The sequence below is a fragment of the Manacus candei genome, unplaced genomic scaffold (assembly GCF_025592945.1).
Source record: "Manacus candei isolate 608988 ecotype Guabito, Panama unplaced genomic scaffold, ASM2559294v1 h1tg000028l, whole genome shotgun sequence".
Classification (NCBI taxonomy): domain Eukaryota; kingdom Metazoa; phylum Chordata; class Aves; order Passeriformes; family Pipridae; genus Manacus; species Manacus candei.
Genome location: NW_026138076.1, coordinates 40,408,614 through 40,428,230, shown reverse-complemented (window position 1 = coordinate 40,428,230; position 19,617 = coordinate 40,408,614). Strand labels below are relative to the sequence as shown.

Below are 19,617 nucleotides of genomic sequence, written 5' to 3'. Positions count from 1 at the left end.
ATGAATACTAAAAAAAAAAAAAAAGGAGGAGGAGAAAGGGGAGGGCATTTGCTATTTGCAAAGTTCGCCTTCCGGAGCGACCCCTACGTGTCCTGAAGCCCTGCTTCCCGGGATGTGGCTGGACGCCGCCTGATCATGGGAAACAGAGAATAATTTCTCTCTTTTTTTCACCTCTTTGCTTGTGCATGCGCAAACTTTCGATTTTACTTCTGTAAACTGCTTTGTCTCAACCTGCGGGTCGCTTTCCGTGTTATTCTCCATCCCCTGCCCGGCCGGGAAGGGGGAATGACAGAGCGCCTTGGCAGGCACAGCCCACGCTCCAGCCCCCGCCGGCCCCGGCCCGCGGCTCGGCCCCGCCCCCGGGCCCGCCCCCCGCACTCAGCCGCGCTCTGATTGGGCGCTGCGCCGCGGGGGGCGGAGCCTCGCGGGCCGTGGGCCGGGCGGAGGTGGCGGGATCCCGGCACAGTTCGGGCAGCAAAGGAGCCTCGGGAGAGCCATGAACCTGTTCCTGGAGCTTCTCCTGTTTCTGGCCACGCTCGTCTACTCCTACCTGGAGGCTTTCGTGAAGCTGTTTGTCCCCGTGAGGAGGAAGTCTGTCAGCGGAGAGCTTGTGCTCATCACGGGTGCTGGCCATGGCGTCGGCAGAGCGACCGCCCTCGAGTTCGCCAAGCGCCAGAGCAGGCTGGTCCTCTGGGACATCAGCAAGGTAATGGCACAGCTCGTGCCCTCACTCCTTCACCTCCGAGCCCCATGGGGTTCAGGAGCGTAAGAAGGGCATCACCAGATTGCATCCACAGCAGCTCCTTCCCCCTGCGCTGCCGTCGGCTCACGGCCGGCTCTGGCTGGCCCGCTGAGCGCCAGGAGAGGGTTTGGCCCCGCTGGCAGCAGAGGATGGAGGGCTCTGGGTCCCGCAGTTCCTCGGCGCTGCTCAGCGAGGGGGCAGGCACCGCCTGGCAGAGCCCCTGCGAGAGGGAAGTGCGTGCTCCGAGAGCTGCTGCTGGAACCGCTGCCTGGGCTGGCAGGCAGAGCACGCCCACACCAGCAGCCTGCGTCCACAGAGGAGCAGGTTTGCCTCCGCTGAGTGTCTCTGGCCTCAGGCATTTCGCATACATTGCTGGAAGGTGTGTTTTCTCTTTACTCATATCAACTGCATTGCTGTGCTGAGCTGTGTGTGAGCCCTGCTGTCCTCTGGGGCAGCTACAAGTGTAGATGGCTCCTTGCTGAATGTTCGTACTGGCCCAAAGTGTTTCAGATAATTTGACTGGAACGCAAAAAGACCTTGGCGAGTGGAGGACGGACAGGTACAAACATGCACCTTGGCAGTCAGTAGGGATCAAGGCCAAGTGTCTGTAGGTGCAAGCAGCTGTGCAGGGAGGATGAGAGGCTGGAGAGCAGAGAGTGGGAAAGGTTTCTGACACCGTGGGTCAGGAGAGGAGTTCATCCTGTCGTCCTGAAGCTGCAAAACCAAAACCCAGCCCACTGCAAACAAACAAAGAAAACCCCACAAAATCCAAGACAAGCCGAGGATAAGGGGTTGTATAAGCAGGGGAGGTACTGTAGAACATTTTCAGTGTCTGTTCGTGCTGCCCATTATGGCTGAGACCAGACACTGGAGAGGTGGCAGGAGGCATAGCACTGCTCCTGATGTGTACAGGTCTGCAGCAAAGTAGAGCATTGTCCATGTTCTCTGGATGGAATTCGGGGATTAAGGAATAAATTTAGTAGCGAGCGACACCTGGCTTTGGTGCTGGGAAATAGACTGTAAGGGTGGGTGTAAGGAGGAACTGAAATACAATACCAAGGGAGTGGTGGATTCCAGAGGATTTAGGACTGTGCTTCTCCAGTCCAGCTACCTAGTCCAAGGCCTCCTTCCAGGGGGCTCTCAGCCTTAAGCAGCAGCCAGGACTGAGGGCAGCTGCCCAGTCACCCACTGCAGGGACCTGCACAGGTAATGTCAGGTGCTGTGCTGTCCCAGGCTATTTGTGACCTGAGGCCTTTCACTGCACAGGTCCTCTGGCGCCTGGGGACAAGCCTACACCCAAGTCACTTCTGCCTTGTGTTGGGGTTGACAGAGAACCTGTCAGCAGCCTGGCAATTAGTGATGAGGAATTTAAACAACTTTTAGGAAATATTTACTGTAATGCCGGACGGAACAAACGTAATGCAGCCCAGACCAAAGGTCACCAATCAAAATGTGTATAGTGTCACCAATAGCATGTCACAGCATGGACAGTGTCTTCAGTGTCACCAATAAGAGTGTGTGCAGTGTCTACAGTTTTTTATGCTTGAGACTTTTGACCAATTGTGTTGTGGCACGATAGTGTACAAAGAGTATAAAAGAAACACTTGAGAGCAATAAACAGCTTCCTGTTCACCTTACACCTGGACTACATCTGATATCTGTGTCGCTTTGGCCGTTCCGACATTATCAGAGACAGTCTTGTCTTAGTGGGTTGATGTAATGATTTAGGGAAGCTTCTGTTCTGTGTGTATCAGATGCCATTCCTGAAATGCTATTTTGCACTGTGGAAGGCATCTCTTTTCTTACACCTAGTCTGTGAATACATAGAAACCACTTTTCATATCTCAAAGTGTCAGACAGGCCTGTGTTTTAAGAGTTCTGTTTACACTCACAGTGTGTCCCTGCTGTGCTGTGATAGGCACTGTGAACCCCCTTTCTGCAGCCTAGTTATATGTGCCTTACCAAGGCAAACTCGCTCTTGTTGCCACATTGCCTTTCTGGCAGTCCCTCTAGGCAGGTCCAAAATTTAAGGCTGGAATACCTGTCCTCTCAAGGACCCCACCTACAGCTCTGTCCCTGGGTAACCATGGTGTGTGGCTGTGTTTGTACAGTTAAGAGACATCTCCAGGCTGTAACTGCTCTGCCGAGATGCCTGAGCAGCAACACGTGGGCAGGGCACAGTTGTACAGGGGTGTCTTCTTTTCTGCCCCTTCCAGCACGGCGTTGAGGAGACGGCAGCAGAATGCAAGGGTCTGGGGGCCACTGTTGAAACCTTCGTGGTGGACTGCAGCAAACGGGAGGAGATCTACAGCGCTGCAGAGAAGGTAGGGCAGCAGGGGCACAGCAGAGGCTCGCCCAAACATGCTCCATTTCCAGAAAAGCTGGGACAGCTGGAGAAGAGGCATTGCACACAAATCATGCAAGGCCTTGGAACCTCCCCACTCCTCGCTGCTCTCTGTACACAGAGTGGTGAGGCATTTCCAAGATCACACCCTTTAGTGAGGCTCGAGGATATCATTCCTCACTGCCAAGTTTGCTCTGGAGAGTTCCAGCCTCTGAAGAAACACAGGCAGCACTGAGGACATATGAATGTAAAGGTTATGGTCCAGCTGGCTCAAAACTGTCTCTACCTCCATAGTCCCAGCTGTGACTACACAGTCCAAACTGTGTGTGCACACAGTGTGTGGAAGACAATAAATTTTGGCAGTAATTATTTAAGGGAGAAGAATCAGATCTAAACCAGATCTCATGGTAATACTGCACAGTTTCTGCCACATCTGGAAAGGTACCGTGATCTTCCTCTCCCTAAAGGAGACAAAGTTAAGAAATAAATTAATTATTGCTCATCTTCTGCGGCCTTACATTTTTTCCTTTTTTGTTTTTTATATAATGAATGAGAGACACACTTCTGGGCCTTTGTTTTGTCTCCAAAAGGTGAAAAAGGAAATTGGGGATGTGACCATCCTGGTGAACAATGCTGGTGTGATCACAGCTGCCGACCTGCTCTCAACTCAGGATCACCAGATAGAAAGAATGTTTGAAGTCAACATCCTGGCTCACATGTGGGTAAGGGCCACTACCATCTCCATACCTACATTTTTGGGGAGCATACCTGTTGAGGAGACCTATTTAAAGTAACCCTTATTACCAGTGATTTACCAAAGTGTCTTTTGGATGTGCACAGCACAGGGGCACCCTTGGGAAACTTGAACAGCCTCTTGCTGATCTGAGCAGGCTGGTGACAGCCTCATGTGCAGCATCTGTCAGAGCTGTACTGGGGCTTACAGAGTGGGGGGGTTTCAGCTGTTAAGCAATATTTGTTTGCAGCTGAAGAGAAGCTGCAGGTTGACAAGTGTTTTATTGTACGTGCTGGGGGTGAGACACTCTCAGCATTGCCACTGACTCCTGAAACCTCAAAAGCAGCAGAGGAAAGATGTGAAAATGAGATCCTGTTTATAGCTGACTTCCTGAAACATTTTCAGAGCAGGTTGCCAGATGCACCAGCTGATCAGAGAACAGGTATCCCTTGGGCTCTCAGATTGTGAGGTGCTGTGCAGCACAAAGCATTAGTCTCTTAATGACTGATATTCAGGGTCAGTGCTGAATATGCCTAAGAAAACCTTGTTCTTCTCTTCCTTCCTGCCCCCTGCATTTTTGCCTCTTGGATTAAATGACTTTGAAGACGACAAGAGCTTTTCTGCCAGCCATGATGAACAACAACTATGGGCACATTGTCACGGTGGCTTCGGCAGCAGGTCATTTTGGGACTTCTTTCATGGTGGCTTATTGGTAAGTGATTTTTTTAGTCAGCTCGCTTCTTTTTTTTTTTAATTTTTAATCGTGTCTTCTCCATCAGAAAATACCAAGTTATTAGCTCTGACTGAATCGGGAGCAATGCTTGTATGAAAGAATAATCATTTGACACATCAACTAATGAAAGATTTTCTCCTATTTTCTCTCCATCACCAATCCAGACTTTTGCTTAGCAAAAAAGGTATCCTTCTCCCTTCTCCTTACAACATAGTGATTCTGTGATTTGTTGTAGAGTTGTCAAGTAAACCCCTAGTGAGTAGTTCTTGATTCTTTTACCTTTGTGGCAGTGACTGTAGTGTATAGAAATAGAATCATCGAGGCTGGAAGCGACCTTTATGGTCATGAATTCCAACTGTGAACCCAGCACTACCACTGCAACCCCCAAACCACTAAACCACATCACCCAGTGCTAGATCCAGAGACCCCTTAAACACCTGCAGGGATTGTGACTCTACCTCTTCCCTGGGCAACCTATTCCAATGCCTGACCACTCCAGTAATGAGAAAAATTTTCTGATGTTTAATCTGAATCTCCCCTGTCTCAGCCTAAGGCTAAGACTCATCTGCCTGTTCATCCTGATCTATAACAGACTCCCACCATTATGTCTTCCCTACTGACCTTCCCCGCGATCTTCTGCCATCATGACATAAAATTACTTTTTTACTTGAAACATGTTGGGAAAATCATGGTGCATGGACATAAAACTTATTGGATTGCATATTGTCATTCACAATATGCATCACATCTAGCCTTCTATAACAGCAGCTCCAGGTGCAGCAGTCTTCCCCTGGGAACACTCCTTCTTAGAGAGTCACTCCTTGTTGGCAATGCGAGAACTCCACAGCCAGGAATTTTAGTGGGATTACACTGTCCAAATCAATGACAGTCAATAAACTGATTCTCTGGTTTTCATTTCCTTGGAATTGACTTAAACTAGAGGCACACACCTATTTCTGTGGCACGTTGTTCCTCAGTTTTGCTTGCATAATGCTCCTCTATTTCCAAAGTCACACACAACTGTTACAAGATGCTCCCATGTGGTATAAGAAACAGTAGAGGGTTAATCTTCTTTTCTACACTGCCTATCCTTTTTAATCTTAGAGATGCAGGCTGCATTCCTTCTATGAATCTTCTCACATGGATAAATCAGAATATCTGTCTATCAGTGCACATTAGTTATTGTTTTCTAAGATTTCTTTAGTCTGTTTGCAACCAAGGTGACTTTTTTTGAGACATCTGCTGTGCATTCCACAATTACTCCCCAAGCTGCAATATCTAATCCAGCACTACATCCTGGCACAGGGGAAGTTAGAATTAGTCCCTGCCCTATCTCTCAGCTGGATTACATTCTTTGGAGGGTTTTTTTGCCTCCCAGCCTGTACTGTATGATTGTTTAGGCCATTTACAGTTGTAGAGAGTTAGAAATACTTTTTATGCCTTCTAATTTGTGCTTTTTTCCCCTCCTGCAGCTCGAGCAAGTTTGCTGCAGTTGGATTTCATAAAGCTCTGACAGAGGAGCTGTCTACCCTGGGAAAGGATGGAATAAAAACCACGTGCCTTTGTCCGGTTTTTATAAACACAGGATTTGTCAAAAACCCCAGAACAAGGTAACTCAATGCTCTGCATTCCTGTCCTGCCTTCTTTGCACCAGGGCACTGCATAATATCCCAGCTTCAGGCCTTCTATTCCAACTGACTGTATAATAGCAGTGTGTATAATTGTCTAAAGAAGTGTCCTTTAACCCACATAATGGTTGCATTTGAATTACTTGAGTTTGTGCATATGTGAAGCATCCTTGTGAAGCTTGTACCACCCCTTTCTACCACCACAGCTCTTACATGTGTTCTTTTCTTTACAGGCTTGGAAAGATTTTGGAGACTGAAGAGGTTGTAGAGGCTCTGATGGAAGGAATAGTGACCAACCAGAAAATGGTTTTTGTTCCCCCACAGCTAAATATTGGTTTGCTTTCTGAAATGTAAGTAGCAAAAGAAAATGAAAAAGTGGGGATGGAAAGAACAATGCTTACTACCTGAGTATATGAGGTTCAAACTTGTAACATCTGAATGAAGATAAATTTAATTTTATGGGAAACTGCATGTTGCACTCATGATATTAAAAGATATAGTTTGGCAGCATAGGGAAACCCTGAAATGACAGCTGGACAGAAATAATTTACATTCAGCCCAGTTTCATTTATTTTATATTCAGTATTGGACATTGTTATACTTATTAATCCAGATTTGACATCAGTATGCCTATAGCAACTAGATAATGTGTAATTGTCTGCAGGAGACAGTATAATGTATTAAACAACCAGCCATCTAAAATATTTTAGTATGAGAAGAACACATCACAAGGTAATGAAATAGCAGTGGTTCTTTCTAATGAGAACACACACAAAGATTTTTTGGAGCCCTCTCATAGGTCCTTCTAATCCACTTGCTGCAGTTAACTGTTCTCAGTGAAGAGCTCAACTATTCTACAGGCCAATAAGGAAGGAGAGGGAGAACAGAACACCTTTTCCTCAGAGACCATGATTTTCCTTGGGCTTGCAAACAACAGTTTCTCTGCATCAGCATCGTTCTAGAAAGAGCTGAGGACCTGCTGCTTATTAGTGTTTGTTTCTTCATGTCAGCACCAAAGATTGAGGTCATGGAGGCTGGGGACTTTGCTTCAAAAGGGCTCTACTTTTCTCTGCCATGTAAAGCAAGATTTTTCCTCTCACACATCTTTAATATTCAGTGTAGCTGCTCTGCTGAGGAGGTGTTGTTATCAGAGCTCAAGTTCCAAATCTGTAATTTACGTCAGAACAACTAAGTGAATGTCTCAGTTAACTCCTTTAGTATTTCATGAAACACTTGGTAATAACTTGTTTGCAAAACCCAACAACAGACAGTGGGAAAAAGTTTTTCAGTTTTTTGCATCTCCAGGAGCTGCTTGCTGACAGTGCAAGTCTGCAGAAGCATAGACAAATCAAAACTAATGCTGTCAAAATCTTTAGGATAACTTTGCTTTTCTGTCTTAATTTGGGACAGGGGGACAGAGAGATATAACTCATAAGAGAAAGAATCCTAGGAGAGGAAACTGCACCTCAGTTTTAACATCTCATCCTTCCTTAGGCCTGCTGCTTTTCAGAGCATGAAGCACATAATACACACCTATATCTGTACAATATTGAGCCTTCCTGGATCCTCCAGCAATATTGCAACCCAAATACTGCCCAGCATATACCCAGCATTGAAACTGTCCTAACAAGACTTGGCTGGGACTGGAGTTTAATTAGTCAGAGATTGATGAGAGCTATGTGTTCTTTGGAAATAATGCCCAGTTTAAGACTTAGTCTCAGTCCATATATGTGCATGCATTCTGCTCCCAGACCACTCTTCCCTCACCTGCAGTGCCACTTCTTCCCATAATTTAAGTTTCTATCTCATGCTTAATTTCATGTTATTTTCTCTTTCAGGGTGTTTCCAGAACGTGCCCTGAATGTTCTGAAGAAGCTCACTGTTCCAAAGTTTGATGCAATCATTGGGCAGGGAAGCACCCAGTGAAAAGCAAGAATTGATTCTCGTTTCGCAGTGGCACGAGTGAAAACAGAACATGTGCTGAGGGTAGTTCAGCTGGTTTGATACAGAACAAAGACAGGTGCTTCCAGGCCACCATTTCCAAGCACACAGAAGGGTTTATCCCACACCTGCAGCAGGAACACACCTGCATAATATGAAATGTTAGCAAAGCAGAGATGCAGCTCTAGAAAGGCTGCTTTGAGTGTACATCACATTGCCTCTGTCTCATAGTGTTGAGGCAGACAGGAATTCCCACAAAGCCTGTATTTGGGACAGCACAGCTGCCTATTTGAGTGCCGAGGGATTGCCTGAAAATATGTTAATGTGGACTCATTCCTGAGCAAAAGCGTCTTGCAAGAAAAAATTTATACAGCAGGTAGGTGGCCTGTTTCCCCTCAATTTATCTTTTAAATGTAAAAAAATATGCTGTAATGAACACTTACAGTTTCATGTGCATTTGTAATGTGTATTATGGAACTATTTTAACTAATTGTATTATTGAAATAATGCAGCCTTGTTTGTAATGTAATGCCTAATTACATTGATTATCAATTATGCCTTAGCACCATCAACACTCCTTATTTCAAATAAATACATTTTTCTAACCCAAAAGTGTCTCTCAGCAATGGAGACGGGAACTAGGTCCAAGAAAGGACAGTGGAGCAAGTGCAAAAGTGAAAGGGTCAGCCAGAGCCTGCCAACCACCAGGCCAGGCTGCAGGGATGAGGCAGGTCCCGTGGTCACACCAGGAAGTCACATCAGGATCAGTGAGGTACAGGGCCAGGCATGGCACACCACCAGCACAGCCTACACAGGGGCTGGGGCCAAGGCCAGGGCTGAAAGGTGGGTGCCAGGGAAGAGGGTACATGGGAAAAGGCTCCAGATGAGCCTTCGCTCAGCTCCTCATGACAAGCCAGTGGCCTGATCTGATGGGACCCACCTTGACCAGGAGGTTAATCCCCAAAGGCCTTCAGCCTGTGGTACAAGAGAGCAGCACCTGATGAAACACGGGTCAAAGACCCCTTTGGAGCACAGATTATCTGTGCACCTACTTGTGCAACTCCCAGCCACTGCAGGGACTTGCTGGCTCACAGCCATCTGAGGGAGGCCTGAATACGCTGCCACCTTTGGCACAGTTGGAATCCATCCTGCTCACCTGAGCATTTCTTGTTGTCCTGTAAACAGGTTCTTCAGAAAAGGGTGCAATATGGTCCAGTGACTCCAAAGAAAAAGCACAAAAAGACCCCTGAGATAGACAAGTCAACATCCCGATGACTAGGCCCTCTTGTCATACTGGCTTCAGTAGGACACATCAGACATGATATTTGGCTTCTCCTGGCACGCCATTCCCACTAGCCTTGTGCATTATTCACATTCTCATGGCAGCATTAAATTGGAAGACAGAAATCCAGGCAGCGCTGTCCTGCAGAGTCTGTTTCTCAGCATACTTGGTCCTAAGGAATGGGAGACTGTGTTCACTCCCATCTTGCCAGATCTAGTCTAGTCTCTCAGAGCCCAGAGGAATTATTGGGCAGGGCAACTTGTGCAGTACTTCATATGTGGCTACAGTTGTTCTCTGTGTCTCCTATGGCTGCAAGTCTTCTGCTTGGCATAAAGAAACTTATGCAAAAGCAAGGAATTAAGTCTTCATCTCCTGACCGCCAGTGACAGAACTGATTCGTCAAGCTTCCCAGGCTTCTCAGTTCTTTCTGGCCACAGCAGTCAACAGAAGCTTGTCCCATAGTCTGGTCATTATTGGTGCCCAGCAGGAGCCTATGTGAGCAAGCTTCATATAGCCACCTACAGCCAAGTCCCAAATTTGAAGAGCGGTATCTCACACCCTGGCTTAGGACTTGTTATGAGTCAGGCTGGTGACTCTGGCCTTGTGCTCTGCCTCCTGCTGAGGTGTCTCTTAGAGACAATGGTTCTATGGCCTGCCTGCCTTCACTGTTTTGGCCACGGCACTGACTGGAGCCCTGTGCCAGGAAAATGACAGCACCGCTGAGCCGTGCAATTAGGGTCGGGCCCAAATGCTGATGTATTAATTAAGCAGAGAATGAAGTTCCAAGAGGAAGGGAGGAAGTGCCCAGCTTGGAATGACTCTGCTGGAGCTGACCCAGTCTCTCACAGACAAGGTTAGCAACAATGCATCCAAACCACCAGAACAAAAACAGTACTTTTCAAGAACTGTAATTTTAACTGGAGGCTGATTTTGTTCAGTTGACAGATATTCATGAAACCTTCACTCTTCCCCAAGCAGCTTAAAAATACACTTAAATAAAATTATGAACATGACTGTGATACATCTAATTCTCTAACTGAAAAGCAGAGGAGTAAGGTCAGCAATCCTTTTCAAGTAAGATCATGCAGTTACATTGTTGGAGCTGGAAAAACCACCTGAAACTACTTCTGTCCTATTCCCCATAAGCACTCCTGTTCTGGTTAAGGTTCTGAATACACCCTTACACACAAGCAAGTTGTGTGATTTAGACTCAATTAGATAAGGATGACCCAATTCACTCAGGCAATGCCGTTTTCCAAAGGACTTGAGGAAACTAAGTAGCCACAGCATAAGATGAGACTGAGTATGAATCACTAATTAGAAAACAGAATAAAAGAGAGCAGCCAGGCAAGAGCTCACCTATGAAGTTCCACAAGTTGAAAGGACTTGTCTCATTCAGCTTTCTTTAAGTGATCTGGAAGAGGAAGATATTGGGACAAAGTCTGCTGACAATGGACAGATACCCAATGGAAGGAAGGACCATGAAGAAAACCACTCAAGGATCTCATGGAACTGAGCGACTGGACAGTCACAAAGCAGGATTTGAGCCACACGACACAGAGTTGAGGGGAACTTCAAGATGCTTTTGCCAGTAACCGGATGAGCAAATTTATTGCCAGTTCTGTCCCTCCTGCACCTGCTGCAGACGACAAACAAGACCAAGAACCGCTCACCCGGGCACGGAGAGCTCCGTGCGGGGCTGGGCGGAGCAGCCCCCCGGGCTCCCGCCCCCTGCCCGGGACAGGCGGCGCGGGGGTGGATCCTGCCGGGAACTGACAGGACGAGCTGTGAGCGCTGAGGTGGGCGCGGGCAGCTGGTAAATCAACAACCCACGTCCCCGTCAAAAGAGATTAAAGTTCAGTTCGGCCATCAAACGACCCTCGGAAAAAAACAATGAATCTGTTTGTGGAAACTCTTCTGTTCCTGGGCACGCTTGTCTACTCCTACCTGGAGGCTTTCGTGAAGCTGTTTGTCCCCGTGAGGAGGAAGTCTGTCAGCGGAGAGCTTGTGCTCATCACGGGTGCTGGCCATGGCGTCGGCAGAGCGACCGCCCTCGAGTTCGCCAAGCGCCAGAGCAGGCTGGTCCTCTGGGACATCAGCAAGGTAATGGCACAGCTCGTGCCCTCACTCCTTCGCCTCCGAGCCCCATGGGGTTCAGGAGCGTAAGAAGGGCATCACCAGATTGCATCCACAGCAGCTCCTTCCCCCTGCGCTGCCGTCGGCTCACGGCCGGCTCTGGCTGGCCCGCTGAGCGCCAGGAGAGGGTTTGGCCCCGCTGGCAGCAGAGGATGGAGGGCTCTGGGTCCCGCAGTTCCTCGGCGCTGCTCAGCGAGGGGGCAGGCAGCGCCTGGCAGAGCCCCTGCGAGAGGGAAGTGCGTGCTCCGAGAGCTGCTGCTGGAACCGCTGCCTGGGCTGGCAGGCAGAGCACGCCCAGACCAGCAGCCTGCGTCCACAGAGGAGCAGGTTTGCCTCCGCTGAGCGTCTCTGGCCTCAGGCATTTCGCATACATTGCTGGAAGGTGTGTTTTCTCTTTACTCATATCGACAGCATTGCTGTGCTGAGCTGTGTGTGAGCCCTGCTGCCCTCTGGGGGCAGATGGCTCCTTGCTGAATGTTCGTACTGGCCCAAAGTGTTTCAGATAATTTGACTGGAACGCAAAAAGACCTTGGCGAGTGGAGGACGGACAGGTACAAACATGCACCTTGGCAGTCAGTAGGGATCAAGGCCAAGTGTGTGTAGGTGAAGCAGCTGCGCAGGGAGGATGAGAGGCTGGAGAGCAGAGAGTGGGAAAGGTTTCTGACACATTGGGTCAGGAGAGGAGTTCATCCTGTCGTCCTGAAGCTGCAAAACCAAAATCCAGCCCACCACAAACAAACAAAGAAAACCCCACAAAATCCAAGACAAGCCGAGGATAAGGGGTTGTATAAGCAGGGGAGGTACTGTAGAACATTTTCAGTGTCTGTTCGTGCTGCCCATTATGGCTGAGACCAGACACTGGAGGGGTGGCAGGAGGCACAGCACTGCTCTCCCGGTGTGTACAGCTCTGCAGTGAAGTAGAGCATTGTCCATGTTCTCTGGATGGAATGCGGGGATTAAGGAATAAACTAAGTCACGGGGCAGCACCTGGCTTTGGTGCTGGGAAATAGATTGTAAGGGTGGGTGTAAGGAGGAACTGAAATACAATACCAGAGGAGGTGGTGGATCCTGGAGGATCCAACTACCTAGTCCAAGGCCTCCTTCCTGGGGGCTCTCAGCCTTAAGCAGCAGCTAGGACTGAGGGCAGCTGCCCAGTCACCCACTGCAGGGACCTGCACAGCTTCTCTCAAGTGCTGAGCTGTCCCAGGCTATTTGTGACCTGAGGCCTTTCACTGCACAGGCCATCAGTGGCATGGCTTTCTGGCACCTGGGGACAAGGCTACGCCCAAGTCACTTCTGCCCTGGCTTAGTGGGTTGATGGATGAGCTTCTCTTCTGCGTGTGTCAAGTGCCATTCCATAAGAAATGTCCTTCTGCGTTGTGCACTGGTGTGGTAGGTTTGACCTTGGCTGGATGCCAGGTGCCCACCAATCCACTCCCCCTTTTCAGCTGCACCGGGCAGAGAAAATAGCATGGAAAATGACTTGCAGGCTGAGATAAGGCAGTTTACTAAAGCGGAGACGAAATTTTGTGCATGCATAAGCAAAGAGAAATAGAAGTATTTTGTTCTCTACTTCCCATCTGCAAGCAATGTCCACCCACATCCTGGGAAGCAGGGCTTCAGCACAAGTAGCAGTTGCTCCATAAGGCAAACGTCATAAAAAATGGATACCCTCCCCTTCCTCTTTTCTTAGCTGTTATATCTGAGCTGACATCACGTGGTATGGAATATTCCTTTGGTCAGTTTGGGTCAGCTGTCCTTGTTGTGTCCCATCCCAGGATCTCGCCCACCCCCCGCCTACTGATGGGAGGGGAATGTTGGACAGACAGTGCTGATACTGTGCCAGCTCTGCTCAGCACTAGCCAAACCACTGGTGTGTTATCAACACCCTTCTGGCTACCAATGCAAAGCACAGCACTGTGAGGCTGCTTTAGGGAAATGAACTCCATCTCAGCCAGACCCAATACAACTGTGGAGGGCACCTCTCTTCTCACACCCAGTCTGTGAATACAGAAACACATAAAGCCTCTCACACATAAAACTTCTCATATCTTGAGTGCCAGACAGGCCATGTTTGAGGAGCTCTGTTTACACTCACGGTGTCTGCCTGCTGTGCTGTGATAGGCACTGTGTGCCCGCTTTCTGCAGCCTAGTTAAGTGTGCCTTACCAAGGCAAACTCGCTCTTGTTGCCACACTCCTAAGGCTAGGAGAATTGTGATTGTTCAGCCTGGAAAAGAGACAGCTTTGGAGTGTCCTAATTGTGGCCTTCCAGTACCTAAAGGGAGCCTAGAAAAAGGTGAGATGGAGCAAGATGATTTGCAAGAGCATGTGGTGCCACGACAAGGGGGAATGGCTTCAAACTGAAAGAGAATAGGTTTAGATAAGATATTAGCAGGAAATTCTTTACTGTGAGGGTGGTGAGGCATGGGAACAGGTTACCCAGAGAAGTTGTGGATGCTCCATTCCTAGAGGTGTTTGAGACCAGGTTGGATGGAGCTCTGAGCAACCTTGTCTAGTGAAAGGTGTCTCTGCCCATAGCAGGGGAGTTGGAATGAGGTGATCTTTAAGGTCCCTTCTAACCCAAGTCATTCTGTGATTCTGTTCTTTCCTTTTTGGAAGTCAGTATACACAAGTCTGAAATTTAAGGCTGGAATAGTTGTCTTCCCAAGGATCCCACCTACAGCTCTGTCCCTGGGTGGCTGTGAACTGCTCGGGGGCCTGGCAGTGGTGACCCAATTAAGAGACATCTTCAGCAGGGCACAGTTGTGCATGAGTGTCTTCTTTTCTGCCCCTTCCAGCACGGCGTTGAGGAGACGGCAGCAGAATGCAAGGGTCTGGGGGCCACTGTTGAAACCTTCGTGGTGGACTGCAGCAAACGGGAGGAGATCTACAGCGCTGCAGAGAAGGTAGGGCAGCAGGGGCACAGCAGAGGCTCACCCAAACATGCTCCATTTCCAGAAAAGCTGGGACAGCTGGAGAAGAGGCATTGCACACAAATCATGCAAGGCCTTGGAACCTCCCCACTCCTCGCTGCTCTCTGTACACAGAGTGGTGAGGCATTTCCAAGATCACACCCTTTAGTGAGGCTCCAGAGTATCATTCCTCACTGCCAAGTTTGCTCTGGAGAGTTCCAGCCTCTGAAGAAACACAGGCAGCACTGAGGACATATGAAACATTTTATTGTAAAGGCTGTGGTCCAGCTGGCTCAAAACTGTCTGTACCTCCATAGTCCCAGCTGTGACTACACAGTCCAAACTGTGTGTGCACACAGTGTGTGGAAGACAATAAATTTTGGCAGTAATTATTTAAGGGAGAAGAATCAGATCTAAACCGGATCTCATGGTAATACTGCACAGTTTCTGCCACATCTGGAAAGGTACCGTGATCTTCCTCTCCATAAAAGAAATAATGTTAAGAAATAAATTAATTATTGCTCATCTTCTGCAGCCTTGCATTTTTTTATTTGGGATTTTTTTATATAATGAATGAGAGACACACTTCTGGGCCTTTGTTTTGTCTCCAAAAGGTGAAAAAGGAAATTGGGGATGTGACCATCCTGGTGAACAATGCTGGTGTGATCACAGCTGCCGACCTGCTCTCAACTCAGGACCACCAGATAGAAAGAATGTTTGAAGTCAACATCCTGGCTCACATGTGGGTAAGGGCCACTACCATCTCCATACCTACATCTTTGGGGAGCATTGTTGAGGAGACCTATTTAAAGTAACCCTTATTACCAGGGAATTACCAAAGTGTCTTTTGGATGTGTACAGCACAGGGGCACCCTTGGGAAACTTGAACAGCCTCTTGCTGATCTGAGCAGGCTGGTGACAGCCTCATGTGCAGCATCTGTCAGAGCTGTACTGGGGCTTACAGAGTGGGGGGGTTTCAGCTGTTAAGCAATATTTGTTTGCAGCTGAAGAGAAGCTGCAGGTTGACAAGTGTTTTATTGTATGTGCTGGGGGTGAGACACTCTCAGCATTGCCACTGACTCCTGAAACCTCAAAAGCAGCAGAGGAAAGATGTGAAAATGAGATCCTGTTTATAGCTGACTTCCTGAAACATTTGCAGAGCAGGTTGCCAGATGCACCAGCTGATCAGAGAACAGGTATCCCTGGGGCTCTCAGATTGTGAGGTGCTGTGCAGCACAAAGCATTGGTCTCTTAATGACTGATATTCAGGATCAGTGCTGAATATGCCTAAGAAAACATTGTTCTTCTCTTCCTGCCCCCTGCATTTTTGCCTCTTGACTTACTTTGAAGACGACAAGAGCTTTTCTGCCAGCCATGATGAACAACAACTATGGGCACATTGTCACGGTGGCTTCGGCAGCAGGTCATTTTGTGACTTCTTTCATGGTGGCTTATTGGTAAGTGATTTTTAAATCGGTTCTCTTAATTTTATTTTTATTTTTAATCGCATCTTCTACATCATAAAGTACCAAGTAAGTGAAATGATCCTCCCACTGAATACGATACGGACAAATGACTGTGCTAAGGAGGAAGAAAGCACAACAGCCAGCACTTGAGGATGGCTGGCAGTTCCCAACGTGTAATTATTGGCTCTGACTGAATCAGGAGCAATGCTTGTATGAAAGAATAATTGTTTGATACATCAACTAATGAGAGATTCTTCTATTTTTTCTCCCTTACCGATCCAGACTTTTGCTTAGCAAAACAGGTATCTTCCTCCCTTCTCCTTAGAAACTAGTGATTCTGTGAGTGGTTGTAGTGTTGTCAAGAAAGCCCCTAATGAGTAGCTTTTGGTCTTTTTATCTTTGTGGCAGTGATTGTAGTGTATAGAAATACTTCTACCATCATGACATAGAACTGCTTTTCTACTTGAAACATGCCAAGAAAATCATGGTGCACAGAAAACCTGTTATATTGCATATTGTCATTCTATGTCACATCTAGCCCTCTATAACAGCAGCTCCAGGTGCAGCAGTCTTCTCTTTTCTATTTTCTTTGGACTTGACTTAAACTAGAGGCACACACCTATTTCTGTGGCAGGTTGTTCCTCGTTTTGCTTGCATAATGCTCCTCTATTTCAAAAGTCACACACAACTGTTACAAGATGCTCCCATGTGGTATAAGAAACAGTAGAGGGTTAATCTTCTTTTCTACACTGCCTATCCTTTTTAATTTTAGAGATTCAGGCTGCATTCCTTCTACAAATCTTCTCACGTGGATAAATCAGAATATCTGTCTATCAATGCACATTAGTTATTGTTTTCTAGGATTTCTTTAGTCTGTTTGAAACCAAGGTGACCTTTTTTGAGACATCTGCTGTGCATTCCACAATTACTTCCCAAGCTGCAATATCTAATCCAGCACTACATCCTGGCACAGGGGAAGTTAGAATTAGTCCCTGCCCTATCTCTCAGCTGGATTACATTATTTGGGGGTTTTTTTTTGCCTCCCAGCCTGTACTGTATGATTGTTTAGGCCATTTACAGTTGTAGAGAGTTAGAAATACTATTTATGCCTTCTAATTTGTGCTTTTGTCCCCTCCTGCAGCTCGAGCAAGTTTGCTGCAGTTGGATTTCATAAAGCTCTGACAGAGGAGCTGTCTACCCTGGGAAAGGATGGAATAAAAACCACGTGCCTTTGTCCGGTTTTTATAAACACTGGATTTGTCAAAAACCCCAGTACAAGGTAACTCAATGCTCTGCATTCCTGTCCTGCCTTCTTTGCACCAGGGCACTGCATAATATCCCAGCTTCAGGCCTTCTATTCCAACTGACTGTATAATAGCAGTGTGTATAATTGTCTAAAGAAGTGTCCTTTAACCCACATAATGGTTGCATTTGAATTACTTGAGTTTGTGCATATGTGAAGCATCCTTGTGAAGCTTGTAGCACCCCTTTCTACCACCACAGCTCTTACATGTGTTCTTTCCTTTGCAGGCTTGGAAAGATTTTGGAGATTGAAGAGGTTGTAGAGGCTCTGATGGAAGGAATAGTGACCAACCAGAAAATGGTTTTTGTTCCATCAAATCAGAGTGTTGCTTTACTGCTTGAAAGGTAAGTATTAAAAAAAAATAAATGTATCAACAAGTGTCAACTATAACTTGCTGACTGCACCACCCTCAAACTTGTAAAATCTGATTCAGTTATTTTAGAACGCATCACAAGGTAACTAATAATGCAGTGGTTCTTTCTAGTGACAACAGCAGATGTCATACACAGTTATTTTTTTAAGCTCTCTCATAGGTCCTTCTAATCCACTTGCTGCAGTAACTGTTCTCAGTGGAGAGCTCAACTGCTCTACAGGCCAGTAAGAAAGGGGAGGGAGAACAAGAGAACGGTTTTTCTTCACAGATTGCTATTTCCCTCCTGGAAATACCACATTCTCTGAAACAGCACCCCCAGTGCAGTTCCAAAAAGAGCTGAGGACCTGCTGCTTATTAGTGTTTGTTTCTTCATATCAACACCAAAGATTGAGGCCACAGAGGCTGGTAAATTGCTTTAAAATGGCTCCATTCTTAGCTCTGCTATGTAAAGCAAGATTTTTCCTCTCACACATCTTTAATATCCAGTGTAGCCGCTCTGCTGAGGAGGTGTTTTCATCAGAGCTCAGGTTCCAAACCTAGAATTAACATCAGAACAACTAAATTTAGTTTTCAGTTATTTTCTACAGTATCTCATGAAACTATTAATTTATTGTTTGCAAAAGCCAGCAAACTTGGGCCTAACCCTAAATTTCTTTTTATGAGGAAGTGTAAAGATGTTTGGGTTTGGTTTTTTTTCCTTTCAAGAATTTCCAGATTAACCAGGTAACATTTTGAAAGCAAAGAGAAAGAAAATGCACATGTCTATGTTCAATATGAAAAGTTCCTGGATTCTGCAGCAATATTGCAACCTAAATCATGTCCAGTGCATACCTGTCCCAGAATTGTCATAAAAGGAGATGGGTGGGATTGGAGGTAAAACTAGTTGGAGATTGATGAGGGCTACATATGCTTTGGAAATAATGCCCAGTTTAAGACTTAGTCCGTGTCTGTGCATTCTGCTCCCAGACCACTCTTCCCTCACCTGCAGTACCCCTTTTTCCTATCATTTAAGTTTTTCTCATCCCACATTTAATTTCATGTTATTACCTCTTTCAGAGTGTTTCCAGAACGTGCCCTGAATGTTCTGAAGAAGATGACTGATGTCAAGTTTGATGCAATCATTGGGCAGGGAAGCACCCAGTGAAAAGCAAGAATTGATTCTCATTTCGCAGTGGCACGAGTGAAAACAGGACATGTGCTGAGGGTAGTTCAGCTGGTTTGATACAGAACAAAGACAGGTGCTTCCAGGCCACCATTTCCAAGCACACAGAAGGGTTTATCCCACACCTGCAGCAGGAACACACCTGCATAATGTGGAGTGTTAGCAAAGCAGAGATGCAGCTCTAGAAAGGCTGCTTTGAGTGTACATCACATTGCCTCTGACTCGTAGTGTTGAGGCAGACAGGAATTCCCACAAAACCTGTATTTGGGACAGCACAGCTGCCTATTTGAGTGCCAAGATTGCTTGAGAGTATGTTAATCTGGACACATCCCTGAGCAAAGCTGTCTTGCAAGAAGGAATTTATACAGCAGGTGGGTGGCCTGTTTCACCTCAATTTATATTTTTATATGTACAATGAATTTCACATACTTTTGTACCAAGTACCTGAAACAGTATAGGTGTGTATGTTATATAATACCTAATTACATCGATTATGAATTATGAATGAGCACCATCAATATACCTTTATATTAATAAATACAGTTCTTTAACACAAAGAACACGAAGTGTCTCTCGGCAGTGAAAATCATAAGCACATCCTAGAGGTGCATTTAAGGTGTGGTATCAAGTAACACACCTTTCCGTGTACCATTTCTCACGCTGCTCATCTGCAATTCCCAGACACCTTTAAAACACTTCCCCATGACAACAGCGCAGTATTTCTCTACAAATTGCTGGGTGCTCTCCTGCATTTCATGCATGCAGGAGAATGTGATTTGTTATGTGAGAACACAGACCAAGTTGGACGGTTTTCCTCTTTACATTACAAGGCAATGAATCCAACTAATGAAAATTCTGCAG

At 46.7% G+C, this 19,617-nt stretch overlaps 1 protein-coding gene across 3 annotated transcripts; it reads left to right on the top strand.

Moving 5' to 3' along the window:
- Positions 1 to 433: 433 nt before the first annotated feature.
- On the top strand, positions 434 to 19,316 carry HSD17B11 (hydroxysteroid 17-beta dehydrogenase 11). 3 transcript variants are annotated; one of them, XM_051790747.1, is made up of 7 exons: positions 434 to 706; positions 2,959 to 3,066; positions 3,677 to 3,808; positions 4,425 to 4,531; positions 6,025 to 6,162; positions 6,414 to 6,530; positions 8,019 to 8,733. In XM_051790747.1, the coding sequence occupies exons 1-7, from the start codon at positions 497 to 499 to the stop codon at positions 8,104 to 8,106; spliced, it is 900 nt and encodes a 299-aa protein (XP_051646707.1). In that variant the 5' UTR covers positions 434 to 496; the 3' UTR covers positions 8,107 to 8,733. The 3 variants fall into 3 exon arrangements, with proteins under 3 accessions (XP_051646707.1, XP_051646706.1, XP_051646705.1); XM_051790746.1 differs by lacking the exons at positions 2,959 to 3,066; positions 3,677 to 3,808; positions 4,425 to 4,531; ... (1 more) ...; positions 6,414 to 6,530; positions 8,019 to 8,733 and adding exons at positions 14,339 to 14,446; positions 15,067 to 15,198; positions 15,803 to 15,909; ... (1 more) ...; positions 17,449 to 17,565; positions 18,651 to 19,316 and having other exon boundaries at positions 454 to 706; XM_051790745.1 differs by lacking the exons at positions 434 to 706; positions 2,959 to 3,066; positions 3,677 to 3,808; ... (2 more) ...; positions 6,414 to 6,530; positions 8,019 to 8,733 and adding exons at positions 11,177 to 11,506; positions 14,339 to 14,446; positions 15,067 to 15,198; ... (2 more) ...; positions 17,449 to 17,565; positions 18,651 to 19,316.
- The last annotated feature ends 301 nt before the right edge of the window (positions 19,317 to 19,617 follow it).